This window comes from Lepidochelys kempii, chromosome 6 (genome assembly GCF_965140285.1).
Source record: "Lepidochelys kempii isolate rLepKem1 chromosome 6, rLepKem1.hap1, whole genome shotgun sequence".
Classification (NCBI taxonomy): domain Eukaryota; kingdom Metazoa; phylum Chordata; order Testudines; family Cheloniidae; genus Lepidochelys; species Lepidochelys kempii.
The window spans coordinates 103,518,459-103,541,376 of record NC_136385.1 but is presented as its reverse complement, the minus strand read 5'-3'; the positions used below and the strand labels follow the sequence as shown (position 1 = coordinate 103,541,376).

Sequence of the window (22,918 nt, the reverse complement as noted above, 5' to 3'; positions counted from 1 at the left end):
ACAGCAACTAGGATTGGGAAGATAAATACTTGGGCTTTTTCTGACTTCCCTCAGCACCTGCAATGCCCCAGCTTGCACATACAGGGGACTTATCACCTGCTGAGAGCAGGACAAACCTCAGCAGGAGAAGAAGGCAAGAGGCAGTGTTCAAAGGATGAATGACTGCAGCCCAACAGGGGGCTGGGAAGGCCAGAAATGTGGAGGGAATCGCTTCTTGGAGTACACTCAGAGGCTCAAAAGGGAGTGTGTGGCCCTGGAAAATGATGTGATGCAGCCAGTGCAGAGGCAGTAGCTGCAATGCAGCACCTTCTGTTACAAAGATCAAGCACAGCACCTGATCCTAGTACTGTCCTGCAAACTATGGGGAACATACCACACTGGGATCACCCTTTCAAGCAACTAAATTTCAGGCTTTTCCCACTGCAATCCACCTCCCCCTGGAGAAAATAGTTCACAGGAGCGTGTGAGCACACTACACTTTGAGCATGCCACAGCTCCATTGGTTTTGTGTTTGAGCTATGTTCTTGGTTATTTTTTTAAACTCAAGCAATGTTATCTGTTACCTATGAAACTTGTAAATGTGTTTTGTTTTTTGTTTTTTTTGTTTGGTTTTGTTAATAACTCTGCTGAAAAAGTTTGAGTAACAGCTCCCTACATCAGTCTCACATGGCTGCCTGACAATACACATGCATCATCCTGATCACAGTGCACATCTTCCATGCTGCCTGACAGCAATGTGAAAATGGCACTGGCAAAATACAGATACCAGGAGAGGAATGATGGGAGTTTGTTTGACACTACGTCCCAGAATTCCTGTAAGTTCTAGTAGGCATCCCACAATGCACTGCGAGACTATCACTGTACACAGCTGAGTGGCAGAACGTTGTACCATGGGATATCTGCCCAGAATACTTCATAGTTAGTTTGAACAAGCATATAGCTGTGTACACGTAACCGACACACCTTCTGGGTGTGGTGTTCTGTCCCATCTAGTGGCAGTGAGATCACTTAAAGAGAGATAAAATGAGTCTGTTCTATAACCTCAGCTAACAGGCAGTTGGCTTTTAGCTCATGCAGTAGAGGCTCATGCACTAAGCTCCAGCGGTCCCCGGTTCAATCCTGCCCACTGACAACTGGGGTCTGTCGGCATTACATACACAGTGATTCATAAGGGAAGTACTTTAAACCAGCAAAACAAAGCAGTGGAAGTTCAGTTCAGTATAGTTAATTTGTTCACTCTAGGAACAGTGAATTAATCCAATGTAACATCTTCTTGTATGTAGTGCCTTAGACCAGTGGTTCTCAAACAGGGGTGCGTGTACCCACGGGAGTACGCAAAGGTCTTCCGGGGGTACATCAACTCATCTAGATATTTGCCTACTTTTACAACAGGCTACATAAAAAGCATTAGTGAAGTCAGTACAAACTAAAATTTCATACAATTACTTGTTTATACTGCTCTATGTACTATACACTGAAATGTAAGTACAATATTTATATTCCAATTGATTTATTTTATAATATGGTAAAAAGGAGAAAGCAAGCAATTTTTGAGCAAGTGGTCTGTGAAGCTTTTGTATTTTTATGTCTGATTTTGTAAAGAAGTAGTTTTTAAGTGAGGTGAAACTTGGAGGTATGCAAGACAAATCTGACTCCTAGAAGGGGTAACAGGTGTCTGGAAAGGTTGAGAACCAGTGCACTACAGATTTGCTCAGAGTAGGGTCATCAAGAGTCTACAAGAGTCTCCCATTCAAGGATTGCACAGAAAACTTTCTTTAAGAACATTTCTGCTTTTGTTGCATTGCTGAACGAACTGTTGTGTGACATTATCCATCTGGAATGATGTGGACATTTTAAATGGGGCCTCTGGGTTTGACTGTTAAGAAATGGGATGCTAGAAAACCTGAAATCGTTTCTGCAGTACAGGGAACTGTAGTATCTGTATCTGGCTTGTGATTTTTAGTTGCCTATTACTAGCTCTGTGGCAGAATAGCAACATAGAGCTTACTTATGTATTATACCCCAGCTAAAGACTGCTTCCTGAGCTGATACTCTTCCTCCACCTTGGCTGGCAACCTGCTAAAGTTGGTAATAATAGCAGTACTTCCTAGACACATCCTGAATGCTAGCAACAAAATGCAGGACAAACCTGTTGGTCACGAATACTTTTTAAAGTTTAATTTTAGCTGTGGCTGTCCTCCCCTGGTGAGCATAGCAGTCAGCCCAATCTGAAGGCTCTGTATGAGGCTGGTAATGGAGGGATGGGGGAGATTAGAGATCATTCATAATGGCAATGGGGTCACTGGGCTAGGGAATGAGTGTAAAAATGACTCTCTAGCCTGGTGGTTAGGACAGTCACCTAGGATGTGGGGAAACCCACGTTCAAGTAAATGCTCCAATGACTCTTTATTTACACACCGTGGAACAGCGTCAATGGGAGAGTTGGAGGGAGCTCTCTGCCAGAATATCCCCTAGCCCTATGGCTAGCGTACTCTCCTACAAAGTGGAGAGTAATCCCTTCTCCACATCAGGCAGAAGGTTGAACACAGGTCTTCTACAGCCCAGGTGAGTGTTCGATTCACCTTTTTTATTGCAATTTTTGGATTTGGTTTGGGTTGAACCAAATATATATATTTTTTTAAATAGGGCACTGCTAGCAAATCAAAAAAATCAGTTATTCACCCAATTGTAGGTTTAAACTTACATGGGAGACCTAAGGAGCTCAATCTACTTATCAGAGAGAAGGTAGGAGGTTATTTGGTCTATAAGTGCCTATGTGGGGAGAAGATATCTGATAGTTAAGATTTCTGTTAATCTAGTGGGCAAAGACATAAAAGATCCAATGGCTGGAAGTTTAAAGATGGGAAAAAATTTGAAACTGAAAATGTTCAACAGTGAAGATAATTTACCACATCCTTTGATTCTATGTTCCAATGGTTGATTCTGTTGTCCAGTCTTGATATAAAAACTCCATCTTGCTGAAAGATTTGCCCCAGTTCAGTCATATTCCTGCATCAAGTGCAGTATAACTGGATGAAATTCTCTGACTTGTATTATATAGAGGGTCAGACTAGATGATTGGAGTGGTCCCTTTGGCATTAAAATCCATGATTCTATTATGATTGGGAAGCATTCTGGAGAGGAAAGTCTAGTGCTTGGAGGAAAGTGTTGGGTTTTTTTTTGTTTGTTTTTTCTTTTGCAAGTTTCAAGCAGAGGACTCGCCAGTGGAAACATGATGGGTGGGATGTACGCTGATTAAGAAGAGAAACAGAATGGTGGGAATGCTGAAGACTATCAAAGCTATGTCCTGCTGCACAACCTGGGAAATCCAACTGCTTGCATGCACAGAAGGAGAAAATATCTTCTTTGCGGTCAGGCCCCAGAAGGAGCCTGACACTTGTCAGGCTCAAAAGAAAAAGCACTGGGAGTAATATGGACCCTCCAGCCCTGCATCAATTTCTTCTTGCCCCTGCCAGTCTTGAAAACTAAATCAAATCAGAATGTTCCCTCTGTTTCTATGGTTCAGCCTCCTTCCTCCTCTGACCCTGAGGTTGTGAGATGGCTCTGGTTGACTCATCACAGTGGCTGGCACTTAAGTTTCTGATACAAATATGTAACTGTCTATGTCCTGGCAGCGTCGGGTGACCAGATGTCCCGATTTTTATAGGGACAGTCCCAATTTTTGCATCTTTTTCTTATATAGGCTCCTATTACCCCCCCCACCACCACCACCCCGTCCCGATTTTTTTCATATTTACTGTCTGGTCCCCCTACAGCAGCTGCTCAGCAAGCACCAAAGCAGCACTTCCAGAAGATCAAAGGCTGAGGTAGCCAGGGGCCCCAGTTTTCCTCATTGCAGGATGTAAGTAACTCCTGCTGACTTCAGGCAATGTTACTCATATCCTGCAGTGGGAGAGTAGAGCCCCAGCAGTGAATCTGATCTAGTAGATCAGATCTACATCTCACAGTCAAGGGCATTCATTTCCAATGTCCGGGTATCCTTGATACAAGAGAGGCACTGAGGAACATGGAAATTGCCATGCTGCTGCAGACCAATATTCCATCTAGTTCTGTATCCTGTCTCTGACCATTGCCAGTACCAAATGCTTTACATGAAGGTATAAAGCCCCCACACTGGACCATTACACAATAACCTAAGCAAGTGGGACATTTCTTCCTAGCCCCAGGCAGTTAGTGGTTTGTTTGCAGCATGCCATTTTATCTTACCCTGTGTAATTATATTTTTATTACTCATATTTAAATGGGAATTTTTTAAGCCCTGCTATGCTCTTTGCCTCAGTACTGTTTTGTGAGACTCCATCATAGCTTTGTGTGTGTGTGTATATATATTGGAAATTTTTTCTTTTATGGGGTGTCATCTTGTATTATGAGAGGCTTAATAGCAAAGCCAGATTTACTCTGTTCATTATGTAATACTTTGTCACATAGACTTCCCTCTGAGGAAGAGGCTTTCTGCCCGTAATAATTTTCATTGCCCTTCTCTGGAACTTTCTATTTCTACTGTAACCCTTTTGGTGTCTCTTCCAAGATCCATTGGTTTGAGGGGCTACATCTCCTATCTCCTTCTGGGGATGGGTACAAATGCCCTCCCTGCATTTTCCCAAAAGACATAAGAATTGGGAAGAGACTCTGTATGCAAACTCCCAAGATTTCCACGCTCTTAAGTTATATCTATGTAGGGAAGAATAGGGTCCTTGGTGAGTAGATACTTAACCACTAGCTTGCTATAAGCATTACTGGCTGTAGTTCTGCTACTCCAGGCAAACCTGCCAGCATCCCTCCCTACCAGGCTGTAGTTACATACCCAGTAACTTCTACCAGCAGAATTTAGTAGTCTATACACTTAAATTTTTAGTTGTTTAACTTGCATTCACTAGAATTGAGTAATGGTAACTTAGACAGGACACAAGTGTCTATTCCTACTCAAACAACCTGCTGCTGCCTAGGGTTAAACTCAGCTAGGAACAAATATTTGTCTGGCCTATTAACAATTGTTTGTACACAATTAAAAGTCAAGTTTAGAGTTTCCCTAAGTGACCGCATATTCTACCTGTATGGTCTGAACCAGCCAGACCTAGCTACAGAACTGAAAAAGCAAGACTTTGTTTTTTAACCACACACTCACTTTGGTGCTTAGATGTGGTGAACAATGAATATGTGTGCTTACCTTGCTGCTACTGTCACAAAATATCTTTGTCTGAAGGCAAACTTCTCAAAACCATTTGCGCTGTTCCTCCAGTTTCTCGATATTTTAATCTAGGAGCCTCCCCTTTCAAATCACAGAGTCTCCCCAGCCCAGCGTCCCTTACGCAACTACTCCCAATAACCCACCCGACATTCGGCTGCAACCAGTTGGTCCTGTTAAGACATGCACTGAGTGTCTGAGAGAGCCTTTCCAGCCTGCAGCGGAAGCAGCTTTTGCTGTAGTGTGTTTTGTTAGACCTCCAGTGATGTGTGGTGTTACAGCTATGCTCTCTGCAGGATTTACAAGGCTTAAAGTGGACAGGGTCTCCTAGGATTGAGATCCAGCCAACAGGAAAAAACAGGCTTGAGTGATCAGTACCTGGAAGTGGTGAAGTCCAAAGTGGCACTGTTCAAGGGGCTGATGGTCAGCTGGTGTAAAGGCTCCCAGCGCCGATGAAGTCAGTAGAGCTATGACTACCTATGTCAGCTGAGCATTAGCCCCCAAAGGCTAATCGGTACTGGCCATTCCTCTTCCTAGTTATTTTGCTGAATACTTCCTATTTTGTCAGGACACGTTGCTATTTGCAGTGGTGCTATAATGTACTTGCGGAACGGAGGTCTGGGAATGAGTTGTATGTATTTCAGGCTAGAAATAAATCTCATAACTGTTTTGGCATGTCTTCTAAATGTAATCCTTTGGCAAACTGCAGTATGGCAGATCTGTCAAGGATCAGAATGCTTAACTTTTATCTTCATTTAAAAACACCTGTCCACCTCCAAAGAAGCAGTGGCGGTATTAAATAAACAAGCTATTCTAGCTCTAATTTTTTTAAACCATATATTTGCATCATGGGACAATAACACATCTGACATTTCTTTGAGACCACTTCCAGCCTTGAGTATTTATACTATGTTCAGCTATTTCCGATCCTGTTTAGTTTATTTAATGAGTTGTTGAAAAGATTTGCATCTCTGTCCAAACATTTGTCTCATGTCTTGCAATTATTCTGAAAGCATCTGGCAGTGAAGTCTTTGATATCCAGTTTATCTGATTTAACTCATTCAAAATTTCTGTCTGAGAAACCTGAAAATCATTAAGGTAATCTTCTCTGGTCTAAATACATTAAAATAGCAGTGATTTAATTCTCTGGATTGTGTGTGGGTTTTTTTAACTATATTCTTTCATCTTGTCTTCCATGTTATTAGGGGAATAATTGGACTTTCCCTTTCACTTATGTTTTTGTTAGAGGGCTATCACTGAGCTATATTTGATTATCCAACGGTTGGATGATCGGGGCTTACCAGAGCCAAATTCATATTGAGATGTGGTGCGAGGAAAGATTGGACTTTGTGGATAAAGCACTGGACTGGCACTCAGAGCTGGGTTCAGTTTCTGCTCTTCTACAGTCTTCCTGTGTGACCTTGGGCAAGTCACTTAATTTCTCTGTTCTTCATCTGTAAATTGGGGATAATAACTTTGTCTTGTCTATTTTTACACTGTAAGCTCTTCACAGCATGGACTCTCTATGTATGTATGTTTGTATGTATAGATCAAAATGGGGCTCCAAGCTCAGTGATTGGAAGATAAAGAAGCGCAGGATTCCTGAGGCTGACACAGATTTTCTGCGGTGCAGTGGGACATCAATCTCTTGTGTGCTTAACATAGAGTTTTGCTATTTTATAAGTATTTGTTTTAATTGAGACTAAATATAGATTGGCCCTCATTCATATGTGAGTACAGTAGTGAGTTACTGAACTGAAAATTCGTGACTAGATGTCTGAGCAAAGGGTTCTGGTTTACAGAATCCATCCTTCCTAGAGCCAGCACCTAAATCATGCAGTACTTGATAACTATTGGAACCTATAAGGACGGTCCTATACGAGTCCCCAGCAGGATTTTTTTTAAATAATCCATGTATACAACAGAACTTCAGTATTGCCAATCTTAAGAGAACCAAATCATGAATCAGAACCCTCTAAAATTGAAACAAACAAATCCATGTGTGTGTTTTTTTTGTTTTGTTTTTTTAAGTCTTTTGACTTCTCTCTATTCCTCTGCCCCTGCGTGTGAGAATTTCAGGTTGAAAAGTTAACCTTTAGTACAAACACAAATATACACCTCTCCCTAGCTGCTCAGGTGGTGACTCCTGCCCTCAACCCTATGAGAGGGGAACAGACATCCATTTCTTATTACTGTCTGGGACTTCTCCATCCAGGATCCACCAGCATCACCCTTCCCCCATTCTACTGCCCCAGGCCCCTCTCTCTGCTCTAGGACCATACCTGAAAGTAGGGCTCAGTGGCAGGACAGGTCTGTGCCCTCAGCCCCGGGATTCACACACATAGCTCTGCCCGCATGCCCAGCCCTGAAAATTGTGAGATAGAAGGAGCTACTCACACCATAATGATAACTCTTCCTGCAGGTGCCAAAATACTGTGACTTTGCCTACCACCAGGCTGGGAGAGCTCCCATCAGATCGCCTTCACTATTCTCTGCTCCCACCATTCCCCTGCAATTCCATGATAAGCTCCCTCCATTCTCCCCATTTTCCTTTCAGAGTCTCCACTGCTCACAGCCCCGGTGTCTTGTCTAGCCCTGTGAACCCTGCAGTGGCAGCCATTTTGCCTGTGGACATGGCTTCAATCTCACTGGAAACAGTGGGAGGTCTCAACCAACTTTCTCGGGCAGCCTCGCTTCCATGTGCACACAGACTGTAGGGAAGTGTCGGCCATCTTACTGTCCTCAGCCCCATGGGCAGTAACATAAGATACTTGCAATTTTGAATAAGAGAAGATCCATGAGTTGGCAGCTTTTGATCAGGTTTTCATGAGATAAGTTAAAAACATGCCAGAATTGCTAGAGTCCTGATAAAATTGTGGGAGTTGGCAATGCTGGAACCTGTTAAACAAATCTCTATCCTACATAACTTCACTACTACTAGATGCATAAAATCAGTAGCAGTTGTGTGGCTAATCCTATATGGCTCCTTGAAAATGTAGGAGTGAGAAGCTAAGTGCACTGGGGACTGGTAGATAAATTATTCTGAATAATTTAACTGCTACTCAGTTTCTAAAGTGGAAACAAGGGGCTGTAACATCTGAATTTGAGAGTAAAGCCTTTCACTATATTCAGGGTATTTTGTTCATGGTTAGCTTTAAAAAGTAGTTTTTAGAGCATCCACTTTATCATGCAGGAACCATATCAGACATGCTAAGCAACGTAAGTCAAACCCATGTTTTAGATGATCAGTCCCACAGCAAGCCTTCAACATGCTTCTGTAATGTGTTTGTGGCACAAGCAGAGGCTTCAAAACTGCATCCAAAACATGCCACCTGCTTTGAAACCATTATGTTCTTTAACACAAAAAATGCTAGCCCAAACATGGCTTTTAGTTACCCATTTGCTCTGGGAATTTTCTTTTTAAAAAAGTCTAATTTAAACTAATGCTGTGACGTAGACACTGCTACGTACGTGTCTATATACTCTGCAGCTTGCCATTGATATTTCTATGCCAGTAAAACATTAATGTGTAAATAGCATTATCTGAGCATGTTTGTTTTTGTTCAGTAGATGATGAATTACTCTTGTACATACTTACACTATAGAAATGTATGGCTGGTCCCACACTGGACTTGACCTCTTGTTTTCATTAATCAAATGATAAAGTACAGTTTGTTTTAATTTTAACAGAAAGTGGCCTGCTTTTATTATTTAAAAACAAAAATCTGCCTAGGATGCAGAAATAAGATACTACTACTGTTATTATAAAGTCCATTAAAACAATGCTTACGTCCTTCTTCCCAGCAAAGGACTTAGCACAGTGATGAAAAGGAGGTAATTCGTCATTGGGGTAGAAAATGGGGCGTAACTATTTCTGTATCACAGTGAGTCTTGTTCAGTATGTTAGGAGTATGAGTTACTAGATCTGTTCTAGCTGTCATGTACTGAACTAAAAGAACAGGAGGACTTGTGGCATCTTAGAGACTAACAAATTTATTTGAGCATAAGCTTTCGTGGGCTACATCCTGCTTCATCAGATGCATAGAATGGAACATATAGTAAGAAGATATATATAATATACACACACACACATATATACATACAGAGAACATGAAAAGGTGGAAGTTGCCCTACCAACTCTAAGAGGCTAATTAATTAACATGAGCTATTGTCAGCAGGAGGGGGGAAAAACTTTTGTAGTGATAATCAAGATGGCCCATGTACTGAACCATTTCTGGTACATATGTGGAAAATTAGTTTTCCTGCCCTTGGAAGCCTGGGAAGTTCCAAAAGATTTGTGGTCTCTGTGCTAGTGGTGGCGATAAATTCAACCTGGGCATTCTGAGATAGAGAATGTTATGCCCAAGCAAACTGTCATCAACTCTTAGGTACCATTGTTACAGATGTTAGAGCAAACTTAGCAGCTGTTACAAGCCCAGTTTAAACACTGTGAAAAAGAGAAAAGCATATAGGCTCCAGTTCTGTACTAATAAAAACTGGGAAGGAAAATCAGTAAAGTAAACCTCTAATTCCACAATGCTTAGCCAAGAGGTAATATGGGCCTGAGGGGTAGGGGCAGTTCAGTAGATTTGACATTATATAGCATCTTGCTTTCCTTCATCAACCAGATAAGCAGTTAAATTCTTATATTGTACATCTTTTTAACTGATTTGCAGAAAATCTATTGGTGTAATCCATTGGTAGTGTTCCCACCTCTGGAGATTGTAGATTCAAATCCCACATGATAAAATGAGCTCATGAATGATTCTGAGGCCACTTCCTACAGTATATATCACTTCCTCAATGAGAAGTGTCCTCTTTAGAATGGGATATTAAACCAAGGTCCTGCCTATTGCTGAAAGTTAGAGATCCCATAACAACTTTTCCAAAAGAGCAGAATGTTCTCCAGTTTCCTGGGTAGCATTCTTTCAGCAAAACATGTCCCATATTCAGGCTGCTTCTGAGCCAATAATAGTTACCATATTTGACTATATAATCACTGGACTACTGGTGTTTTATCTCCTTGGCCCACAGTGAGATCTTGAGCATGAAGGGAAATAGATAAGAAACCATATTAGATGAAGTTGTGGTCCCCAGCTTCTTTCCTGAAAATAACCACAACCCTTCAGAGAAGTTAAAGTAAATTAAAATTACCATAGGCTCTTGCCATGCTGGTGGAACATTCGCTTTTGTGACTTAGTAGGGTTTCAAACACCTGAAACTAAAAGCAAGAGGGCTATGTGTGACACGTATTTCCCTTTAGTCAGTTCACCACCACAGCTCCCCGTTGAGAGAGAGAGAGTTGGTGAAGCAATATCCATTTGCAATAGACCATTCTGGAACTTTTATGCAGCAATTGTAATAATGACAAACCTTTATCTAGAGAGAAGACATTTCCATTTACTTTTCACTTATATTGCCATCTTGAACTCATGTAATTCACAGCCTTCTAAGTGAAGCCACATGTGGGTTATGCATGATCATGGCTAACAAATTAAAACACAAGGTACAGTGCATTATAACTATTCCATACCAAAGAGGGGCCTTGTGTTTGCGGAATATATTCCATACTTGCCATTAGTATAATTAGGTACCTACTGATTGCTTATTTCCCACTGATAGGTACAGTTGAGAGAAAAGTCACATATGGCAAAACGCTTGTGTTTTTTACTTAGATGAAATGTGTACAAATTTACAATGGCTCCAAAAGGAATTTATTGGAATATTTGGTGGTATCCAATAGAAACAGTATTTGTTAATAGAATTAACATTTAGCAATAAAACCATTTGATTAAAGTGTGTGGTGCTCCCTAGGTGTCTCTCTTTGCATACAGAAAAAGACCAAACTGTTCAAAGCACACATGGGAGTAGTCTATACTGGAGCATGAAAACGTTCAGCATAATTTCCTGTGACTAAGATGTACAAAAAGCAGACTTATGGTTGGTTAACTCCCATCTTTTCTCTTTGTTGTCTTTCCCACCCCTTCTGCTTGTCTCCACGTTCTGTTTGGCCTCATCTTGTAGCTCCAAAGGGAGGGGATTGTCTCTTCACTATGTTCTGTAAAGTACCTCACATCTGAGATGTGTGTAAATAATAAGGCAGCTAGACTGTTCGACAGGAGGCAGTGCAGCTGTGTCTCTCTGAAAAGAGATTATAAGTAAAAGGACATTTAAATAAGAGGCCATTTATTACTGTCAAAGTACTTTTTAACGTTAACCGACTGTTATAGGTTTGCTTTTATTCCTCTCCACTTAGTTTCCTAGAAGCTGTCAGCAATTTCCACTCTTCTGTATGTGTGGAGGACACAGTTGTATATGAAATGGGTCTTCCATTCAATACATAAACAACCTGAGAAAGCAGTAGTTCCATGGAAAAACTAATTTTGGTATCATGCATAAATATTGCATGTTAATATGTAAAGCATGGAATTTACACTGAGTAACGTAAAGTTGTGTGAAAATATTAGACAATGAAAGGACTATGTGAACAAAGTTGGATAAAAAGAAACATCTTGTAACTGACTTGACTAATGCTAATAAACTCTGTGGAGCTTAGTGGCTGATATGAGTGTGAGGAGAGAATTAGCACTCTTGAAAAGAACCATTTTGTTTATCTTCAGTGTCCCAGCCTTAGAAACACCAAATCTTATGATATTTTTCTCCACCTCCATGCTTTATGTATAAGAGAAACTAGTTAAAATAAGATAAACCTAATGGTGCTGCTCTTGCTCCCATTTAAGTCAATGGTGTTGGCCTCGGGATGTGATGTGACAGTATTTATAAAATAATGGTGTTGCATTTTAATTTCTGCTACTCTCATGTTGTGTATGTTTTCAGGGTTGACTTCTGCACTGGAGCCTTGTTTGTGTTTCACTTAAGTTTGAAATATTAGAAGCTATGGCAAAAGAATGCCTAAAGAACTGCTGCAAAGGGTGTTTCTACATGGAGAAGGAAAAGAATGACTGTGAGTTCCACACCATAATAATAAACATGCCTGTTAATAGTTTTGAAATTGAAGCTTCATTAATACTTCCTGGGGATAAAATGCTAAATCATCCACTTCTTTTGGATTAACTTGAATTATTTTACAGCATCCAAACTATAGCCTCGATTTGAACATTAGCATATGCTGATTAACATTATTAATCAGAGATGGAAAAAAGACAATTGTACGAAGTCTGCAGCGTGTTGTATTTGGCCCTGGAATACTAGCAAAAACCAAAACCATTGTTACACCAAGGGTCATGTAAAGGTCTTACCTCTCAAATAACAGGCTAGAATGCAGTGCTTTACTTTCTGCAAGCTTGTAATCACAGCTTTCAATGGGTATAGTGTATTAATCACTTTTCCTACTGGATCATGATACACTGTGTGGTGAAGTCTTGTAAGAGCTGAAGTGAAAGCAAGGTGCTTATTACAATAAAGTCTGGGTGGCAACACATTTTGGGCCAGTACAAATGCTTCCAGAATCAGTAAACTTTCCAGTGCTGCTCCTATATGCAATGACCGTAAGGAAACCCTGTGAATCCTTGATCCCGTTAAACACAAAAATCTCTTCAGACTGAATGCACTTTATTTTTTTTAACAGTTTCCATGGAGAAGGAATCTGAAGCTGCAGCCAAAAACAGGCAAAGCATTGTGGAGAAACCTCCATTGTCTTCTGTGTCAGTGAAGCGTCAAGTTGGCTGTTCCGAGGATTATCTCCTTGCGAAACTGCCATCGGATGGCAGGGAGGTCCCATTTGTGCTCCCTCAGCTTAAACTAGCTTACATACAACCCAAGAACCTTGGCAGTTGGTCGCACGTTGGGGGAATTCAAGGTAAATTTAAAAATCATAATGGTGAAATAGCGCCAAAAAAACCCAGCAGAAAAATGGCAGCATTTCATTAGATACTTTAATTAGGTCTTTGCCCAAGCGATGTAAATCGGACCAGTCTCTAGATTGGGGTGGGCAAACTTTTTGGCCCGAGGGCCACATCGGGGTTGTGAAACTGTATGGAGGGCCGGGTAGGGAAGGCTGTGCCTCCCTGAATAGCCTGGCCCCTTCCTGCCCCCCCTCTGAGCCCCCAACCTATCCAACCCCACCTGCTCCTTGTCCCCTGATCACCCCCTCCTGGGATCCCTCACCCCTAATTGCCCCCTGGGACTGCACCCCCTATCCAACCCCCTCTGCTCCCAGTCCCCTGATTGTCCCGACCCCTATCCACTCCCACACCTATCCAACCGCCCTGCTCCTTGTCCCAGAGCCAGCCACGAGCCAGCCACGCCACCCAGGAGGAGCAGCAGCCCAGAGTGCTGGCGTCATGGCAAGCTGAGGCTGTGGGGAAGGGGGGATAGCTGGGGAGGGGCCGGGGGCTAGCCTTCAGGACCGGGAGCTCAGGGGCCGGGCAGGACACTCCTGTGGGTTGGATATTGCCCATGGGCCATAGTTTGTCCATCTCTGCTCCAGATGCTGGTTTGGATTCCAATGCTTCCCAACCTTCCTGCCTAACCAAAATTTGAAGGTAGGTCCAGGAATTTTGGTTTTAGACACTCTGTTTCTAATGTTTAAACTAATTTTATCCTGGCACTATAGCAAAATGAGGGTTTGGTGTTTTATTTTGGCTTTTTTCACATTCTTAGTAAAAATCCATGCATCTAGAAATTAGGTAATAGTTAATATATAGGTCCCAGAAACTGCTGTTCAGCCATTGTTACATCTTGGGGAAACCAAAGATGCTGAATGCCCCTTCTGTAAATATTCATGGCAGATTCTGAGATTAAGAATTTCTCCAGAAGCCCAGTCTCCTGCCTTTTTCCTCAGTCACTGCTCTCTTGCCCTCCACAAGAGCTGCTTTGAGGAAGACTTTCACAGTATGGAACCCACTCATTCTGCAAGATGAGAAATGTTCAAAGTCGACATCAATCAACAAAGCCCCCAAGTCTCAAGTTTCACTCCGAGTAGAGAAGGACACCTGGAGGAAAATGAGTTACCTGCAAAAAAAAGCAGTGTGAAAAGGCAGTTCTGTAAGGTCTTGGAGACCAGAAAAGGCTGAAGACATCCACACCAGCCAAACTTCCCATGTAAGGAATGGGGTGCTGAGACTCACCGGCAGCAGTAGTGACTCAGTGGCTTTCTCTCCAAGCAATGATCAGTGTGTGCAAGCATTTACAAGTTACCACACAGCTCTCCAAAGCAAGCACATTTATTTTAATGACAAAAGCGCACAGAGAAAACCATAAAATGTCCTATATACCTACTAAACGTGCCAGGAATCACCCATCTTCCATGTGGAGAGTTCAGTAGGTGAATGGCCTTCCAACCTTTCAGCAGAATTGGAAGAAAGCTTACATCCATTTGCTGGATCAGAAAGTCTGTTTAAATTCAGCTTTTTATACCAAAAGCACAATTCTTATCTCCTAGTTGCTGGAGAACCCAGTTTGAGTGAATATATGTAAACCACATGTCGGGGAGTACCTCTCTGGTACTGTTCAGTCTTGGCAACTTATCTTAATCACGCCCTCGCCCCGGGAACTTGGAGGAGCTGTGCTAACCCTCCCCCATGAAGTAGAACAGTGGTGCGCAAACTGTGGGGCATGAAGGAACATCCGGGGGGGCGAGTGGCGGCACCAAGCAGCTCGTGCCAGCCCCATGTGGCAGGGCCTGAACCATCCCCCACCAGAGACAGGGAGGGAGTGCCATCTCCACCCTGACTGACTGACTGCAGGGGGCCACCTAGCCTGTGGGTCCGTGGGCTGCACCAATTTCTGCTCCTGTCAGCCTCCGTGCCCAGCGCTGGCTCCACCCCCAGAGACCGTCACATGCACCTTTCCCCCCCCCCGCCCCCACTCTGGAAACCCGAGGGAGAAGGGGCAGATATTGGTCCTGCCCTAGGAGTGCAGCCTGGCTGCTGAGGAAGCCTTGGCTGTGCGGTAATGGAGGCGTGCCATGGACAGATTCCGTTAATGATAAGGGAAAGTTTGCTCACCATTGGAGTAGAACACAATCCTACATAAACCATTCATAAATTTAATACAGTGGTCCCCAAAGATACTGCATGGGGTTGTCCTAAATTCCTTATTTTGTAAGCATAGTGCTTTTGCAAAAGTATAGACATTTAGACTTTTTTCTTTTTACTATACATTATGCTACTATCATGTGACTTCCTGCTCGCCACCCTCTTGCTGTTCTGCCCAGTTTTAAAAAGTGGTTTATTAAGCGGTACTTTTGTTCATTGGAGTCTTGGATCATTGTTTTCTGGAGAGCTCATGATAAGAAAAGTGTCTCTTCACAAATATGCCTCATGAGTAAGCATTTAATTTAAGCTTAAGTATAATTCTTACAGCAAATAAGAAGCTGTGTCTTTCTGAAATGATTATGTTAATTTTTAGCAGTAAAACTGTATATTTGTATTTGGAAAGGACAAATAGCTTTTAAGAGTTGTGAAAGCTATTTGTGTTAAAGGCAAACTACTTTTTTTGGAAGATTTATTGAATTTAGAGAAATGTGCTACAATTCCTTCTTCACTATAATGTAATACTAACTAAAGCACTAGCATGTTAAAGAGAACCATTAGAGTACCATTTGATTTAGTTGAGGATTAACCCTGCTTTGAGCAGGGGGTTGGACTAGATGACCTCCTGAGGACCCTTCCAACCTTGATATTCTCTGATTCTACCTGATTTTCAGACTCTTGGTAAACAGCCATAACAGTCCAAACTCTGCTTTTAATGCAACACCATTTTCTATTATGCTTTGGCAAATTTTCTTTGCAAGGCTTGCAACAGTTTGTTTCTCATGGTCTTACATGAGAAGCTAAGCTAGCGAAAGGAAATATCAGTTTCTGACCACATATGTTAATGTTAATATTAATATTTATCTAAATGGCTGAATGCTCTGAACTAATTTAACTTTCTTGTGTTACTGCTTCCATCACACTTGAATTCCTGAATGATCATCTCTTTGTTACATATGATTCTTTTAGTTTATTCTCTTTTTTTTATTCATTCTGACACCACCACCTAGAGGAATGGATGGGGGGCTTTGATAAATAAAATGAAATGTCAATCTTTTTTTACTGTTCTGTTTACCAAGACCTTAATATGTTGCCTGAACTCATTAGAAGGAGAGGAAAGAAAAGTAGGTCTAATGGACTGAGCTTGCAGCTGGGAGACAGGCATTCTATGGTCTATTCCTGATTCAGCCAACAAGCAAGTGATCTTGGGCAAGTCTGTTTTACTTCTCTGTACTGATAGGTATCCTATGGAAATTAAGCAGAGTATACAAAGCCACAGGCTATATTCTCTCTCCTTCCTAGACCCTGCTGAAGGTTCTGGGGCTACTATAGCAAAGTGGGACACCCCACTGGGTTAGAACCAACGTGAAAGCACAGGTTCTCTGCACACATGACCCAGTTTCCTTTGAATATTTGACTTGCTCTCAGTCTTTGGAACTATCTATGTATAAATCAGGTTAGGTTTATATTAAGGAACTCCAAGGGGTGTGTGTGCATGACTTCTCAATGTAAAGTTTCAAATTTGTGCCAGTAATTCCTAAGAGTGCTGAAATCTGACATAACCTGTTAGTTTTTCCTAAGCAGGTAGCAAAGTATCCTTTGCCTGAAAGACATGTTGCTTGCTTCATGAACCATGGCAATATGTTCATTAACTGCTAAGACTCTTACATGTGGTTTATGTTGTGTTTCACAGGATCTGCCAGAGCTTTTGTTGGTGACAGGAAAGCAGAACTTTCCAATATATACCAGCAAAGACCCCATGGTGATGTGGTGTATAATCCATTCTATAGGCAGCAGCATATTTCACCGGATATGACTAGGCGCTTCCCAGAAAAATCAGATGTGAGATTATATGGATCAGGTAAGAACTCATCCTGTTCTCTCTCCTTTCTGACCAGAAGGTTTAAATGCAGGAGAGCGCGCACATTGGGAATATGGAAGGTATGTCTGAATACAGCAATTCTCAAACGGTGATCTGTTGGTCCCAGAACTAGCTGGTCATCCAGTACTGGTTCCTCCTTGTTCCCAACTACTCTGCTTGCTTCTTGCCTCTTCATGGCCTAAAACACCTCATATACAATCTTTGGTACACACTAAGAAAATATTTGACACTTGATCTTTAATATTAATAAACCTGAGAGCAAGTACTATTGTTCACGAGACACTTAAGTGAAAGAGTTGAGACTATTTATTATTGGAGCAACTTCTGTTGGTGAAAGAGACAAGCTTTCGAGCTTACACAGAGCTGAAGAAGAGCTCTATGTAAGCCTGAAAACTTATCTTTTTTCACTAACAGAAGTTGTCCCAATAAAAAGATGCCAACAGTGATGAGTACTGTCTTTAACCATTTCCAGCTAACCAGGAGACTCTGCTCTTCCTCAAATGAGGACCTTGCTATTGTGATATCACACTTTGTCGCCTCCCAATTAAACTATTTCAACACAATCTACCTGAAGTTATATGTAGATGTAACAGGAGAACTGCATTATTAATGACTTTATATACGTTTTTCCCTTGCAAGGTTTCTGCCACCTCTTTCAAAATCTAGCTGGCACTCTCCTAAGCCTGCTGTGCTGCAGCACCTAGAAGTGCCACTGTGTTGCATGCTTGTGAACTTAAAACTAGAGCTTATTTAAAAAGTGTAGAAGGGAAAAATTATTTTTGAAATTTTTCACTTCATAGGGTTCAAAATAAACAGTTTTAAAAAATTGGTTAATCAAAATTTTGTTTTTTATAAAATGAAATTTTACGAAATTTTAAATTGTGGTTACCAATTGTTTGTGAACATTTTTGGTTTTGGAAAAAGCCACTCTTTTGTCAGTCTATTCATCTGAAAGATGTCAACCATCTGTCCAAGAAATATACTGTAAATATGCCATTTTCAAAACGTCCAACTGATTTGTAATCCTTTTCTTTAGCTAGAAGAGTAAACAGCTGGATAACAGTTTCCCAATAGTTTCCCTCTCGGTTTTGCATATGGATTATATTTCAGTAAATTATATTTTCACTTTTTATTGAATCAAGTTATGGGCTTGCCTCAGCTCATTTGCTTCCATTACATCAAAACTGTGTTTCAAGGGCTTGCTTGTTTCTGTAACACAGTATTTCTGTGTAAGATTTTATAAACAGACCAGAAGTCCTGTCTCTCTCTCTTTGAAACAAAGAAAGATAATTTGGAAGTGATCCCAGACTGACAGATCTTCACTAAAATGTATCTGAATACTGTTATTGCTTTCCCCTCCCTCCTTCAAGCCAAGTCAGAACTATTTTTTTCCTTTTTGCTTCTCTTTCTCCCTCTCAGGAAGAGCATTACTCTGTCATGACAGCTCATACTAAGCAAAACTGATTATTTCCATTCGGAGGTAGTGAGGAGGCAACTGAAATCGACAACATCCAGATTTTCATTGCTTCCTCCTTTTGAACTGTGAATAATGGAAATCTCTTGAAATATTGGAAAATACAGACCAAGCAGTAAGGAAACCAGTGCAGCGTGACAAGTGGCCTTCTAGTAGGTTTAAAATCGGAGATTAGTCAACCTGGTGGAGTTAGAGGTATTTGCAGGCCTCTTGAACACTGATATTGGGATGGAGTTGAAAAGCTTCTGAAAAACAGTGACAGTAACTCACGCATGTTAAGGTGTATTTTCTGTTATCAATGTTGGGGTATTTGGCTGGTGCACAGCCTCTCTGCATGGCTTCTGGGCAAAAAAGGATGCCAACAGTGATGAGTACTGTCTTCAACTATCTCCAGCTAGCCAGGAGACTCTGCTCTTCCTCTCAAATGAGGACCTTGCTATTGTGATATAATACACTTCTTTTTTGTCACCTCCCAGTTAAACTATTGCAACTTGATCTACCTGAAGTTAAATGTAGATGCAATATGAAAACTGCACTATGAAGCAGTCTGCCCATTTAGCGAGAAAGGTTGATGATAAATTACGTCACTGGTTCTCTGTGCCAGTATGGCCTCCAGACTGACTTTATAGTCCTAGTTCTAATCTACAAAACGCACTAGGAACTGGACAGTTGAGACCAGTTTCCCATCTGTGACCCAGCAACACAATTATGATCTACAGGGACACTGCAGCAAGCACAGCCAAGGATAAGATAAGACTCCTGGGTGCAGAAGACAAAGCATTCTTGGTGATGAGACCCTTGTTGTGGAAAACCTTAACTAACGAGGTCAGCCTGAACCCCAACCGTGACCAGATCTAAAGATAAGACCCATCTCTTTGCTAAGGCATTCCATAAACAATGCTACTTCCTGCCATTAAGGAGAAGAGAGAAGTGCATGAAGAAATAAGGAGGCAGAAGGGGAAGTCAGTTTGGTATTTGGCACATAGGTATTTCTAAGGCATCTATCATTTCCCTTTTTCTGGTTATATATGTAGTTCTGTATATTGCTCTTTGATCTTTTAAAATTTGGAGGATGTGTGCAATGCAGCAGAGTCAACTTTGCTGCTGAAACCTTAACTCTTGCACTTCCTTATTGCTTACAGTGTAAACTATGACACTTGTGCATGTAGCCTGACTGGATTTGCAGAGCACCTAATGGCTTCTTGAATTTAATAGTAAAATAAAAGCTGAAAAAGCTTCTGGAAATTCTCATTTCCTTATGTCTCTTTCTTAGTGATTTATTAAGTTATAAATAGAGCTGGGCATCGTTTTTTCAAATGTAAAGCTTTCTCATCCAGCAATGGGCTCTTTTTTCCTCCCCAAAACAAAATTCATAAATCACTGACTCTTTCAGTCAAAACTCCATTTTCAGTACCCCTTTTTGGTAAAAATGCTGATCTTTAAAAATGAAAGGGAGCTGGGTCTTAACTTTTCAAAATGGAAACATCTTTGCAATTTTTCATGATTCCTCCCACCCCCTAGGCACTTTTAATGAACTATCTCTTAAGGGTTATATTAACTTGTTCAGCAAAAGCCACAGACACGTTTTTTTTTTCCTGCTCCAGGTATGAGCTGTCACTAACCTAGACTTTGTTTTGTAGCAAAGTGTATTTTATGCTGTAATTAATATCACTATGAAAGTTATTTTTCATGCCCTTTGCAGTTACAATGTGTAACCCTGTAGTTAATATATTAAAAGTTGCAGTGATTTGGGATTGGCTCTGGAGTGTGCGCGCTCTACTATGCAGAACATCCACATGCACCTAAATTGTTAGGAGTGTTTTCAAACCCGTAATTGTTTGGCTCAAGACTGGGTGAAAGAAGCAAGTTTAGGGATGGACAGACATCTGATTAACTTGGCTTTGAATCTGGCATTTACTAAGAACTACTTTCTCCTCTTTTCTTTTCTTGCCAATAAAAATGTTAATGTTATTCCTGCTGTTCAAAGTGAATATGTTTGTCCCTTTCTGTTTCAGTTTGTGATTTAAGGAGTAGCACACTTCCTGGATCACCTGGTTTAAGCCATTCCCTGTTTGATCTCACAAATCCACCCCATCGTGTCATCCAGGTGAGTTCTTTTAATAACTTAGGCTATACGCAGCACTCATTTTCTTTTGTGTACCTGTGCCTGATACCATCACAGTTCAAGAGTAAACATTTTAAGGGCCATTTTGATATGCAGTAGAAGAGCTTGAGGAAAAAGTTCAAAATAGTAAATAATTTCACTAGGTTTTTTCCTAATTCCTCCCTTCTCCCCCCACAGTATAGTTGGGAAACTTGAGTCAGTTGGTTATCAGATGAGAAGCTGGATATGAGTCAACGGCGTGCCCTTGTTGCCAAGAAGGCAAACAGCATTTTGGCCTGTATAAGTAGGAGCATTGCCTGCAGATCGAGGGATATGATCATTCCCCTCTATTCGGCATTGGTGAGGCCTCATCTGGAGTACTGTGTCCAGTTTTGGGCCCCACGCTACAAGAAGGATGTGGAAAAATTAGAAAGTCCAGCGGAGGGCAACAAAAATGATTAGGGGGCTGGAGCACATGATTTGAGGAGAAGCTGAGGGAACTGGAATTATTTCTTCTGCAGAAGAGAAGAATGAGGGGGGGTTTGAGAGCGGCTTTCAACTACCTTAAATGGGGTTCCAAAGAGATAAATCTAGGCTGTTCTCAGTGGTGGCAGATGACAGAACAAGAAGCAATGGTCTCAAGTTGCAGTAGGGGAGATTTAGGTTGGATATTATGAAAAACCTTTTCGCTAGGAGGGTGGTGAAGCACTGGAATGCGTTACATAGGGAGGTGGTGGATTCTCCTTCCTTAGAGGTTTTTAAGGTCAGGCTGGGATTTAGTTGGGGATTGGTCCTGCTTTGAGCAGGGGGTTGGACTAGATCACCTCCTGAGGTCCCTTCCAACCCTGATATTCTATGATTCTAAGTATAAGCAGCTGTGGTTCCCTGTCTTGCACAAGTATAAAACTGGACAATGGGGTGATGTAAGGAGTTAGTTTTCCATTGGTGCAGCAGGAAATAAAGATGTTACTAATTTCCATTTATGCGAATGGGGAAAAAACCTTCATGCATCAGTAGGGGAAAAAAATCAATGCCAACTGTGAATGCATTTTATGTTTAAATCCCACCGCCAAGGAATTCCGCACTACCAGCTTCAAGGGGTTAGTAACGAATGAGAGAACTTCAATTTACATCCTCCCAGTTATCACAGTGTCCCATCTTTTATGATCAGAACTTGCTGGGCTCTTTGTCACACTCACCACTAAAGAGGCATTTTCTTTGCAGAGATATGATTCAGTCTCCAGTGTACCCAGTAGTACCTCCTCGAAGAAGGATTCGCAAGGCAGTAACAGGAGCCTGGGTAATAATTGTTTGTTTTGTAACCAGCAATGGAATAGTTTCCTTTACACAGTGATATCTAAAATATTACTGTATTACTGCAGACAGTGATTTTTATGGAGTGGTATCGAGGAGCAAAACAATTGGTGGGTAGTTTGTAACTTGAAGTGTAAGATGCCTACTTTACTCAGTCCTCCATCTGCAACTTTCCTATTGAAAGAGATTGAACATGGGATTTTTAAGAGCACCTTAGTGATCCAAGGTATGGAGATGCTGTAATTGCACTGTGTGTGATTAAAGCTAGCTAAATTGGCAAAGCTGTGGCAGCACAAGCTTCAGCATGGGCTAGCCCTGTGAGTAATCACCCAGAGGTCCAGGCGTGCTTGTACAGCCCCTGCTGAAGCATGTGTTGCCACAGCTTCACTGCTCCAGGATCTGAGCTAGCTAGATTAAAGCTAACTCGGATATGTCAGCTCAAGCTGTAGTCGCACCCTGTGATCTACAGTATAGATCTACCGACAGGAGCACAAGTTTTAGTGCTCTGGAAAATCCCACCCTGAGTTAACTCGCCGGTTAATTAGGATATTAGTCAACTCTGTTGAGGGCAGGGGGAAAGGGAAGTATCATGGTAATAGCTCTGGTCCTTTCTCCTCCTCTTCTAATGGAGAAACTCGCAATCCAATACCACTATTATTGTTGAAACTGATAGTGGAATACTCTATACAGTTCTAGTGTAAACATTTTTAAAAAGGATGGTGAAAACCTGGAGAGGGTGCAGAAAAGAGCCACAGAAATTATTTGAGGATTGGAGAAAATGCCTTTGTAGTAAGATACTGAGAGCCCAATTTGTTTAGTTTATGTAAAAGATTGAGAGGTGACTTAATTACAGTGTATAAGTAAGGCTGCAATTTTGTTACAGAGGTTGCAGAAGTCACAGAATCCGTTACTTCCAGAGACCTCCATGACTGCAGTCTTGGGG

The 22,918-nt window shown here is 41.4% G+C and overlaps 1 protein-coding gene across 3 annotated transcripts in view; it reads left to right on the top strand.

Moving 5' to 3' along the window:
* Window positions 1–22,918, top strand: part of TC2N (tandem C2 domains, nuclear) — a 46,850-nt gene that overhangs the window by 10,032 nt on the left and 13,900 nt on the right. For all 3 annotated transcript variants that reach the window (XM_073349446.2, XM_073349448.2, XM_073349445.2), the window contains exons 2-6: window positions 12,044–12,170; window positions 12,795–13,025; window positions 16,895–17,062; window positions 20,573–20,664; window positions 21,886–21,961. In XM_073349446.2, the coding sequence (XP_073205547.1) occupies window positions 12,104–12,170; window positions 12,795–13,025; window positions 16,895–17,062; window positions 20,573–20,664; window positions 21,886–21,961 (634 nt within the window). In that variant the 5' untranslated portion in view covers window positions 12,044–12,103. The remainder of the gene's footprint in view (window positions 1–12,043; window positions 12,171–12,794; window positions 13,026–16,894; window positions 17,063–20,572; window positions 20,665–21,885; window positions 21,962–22,918) is intronic.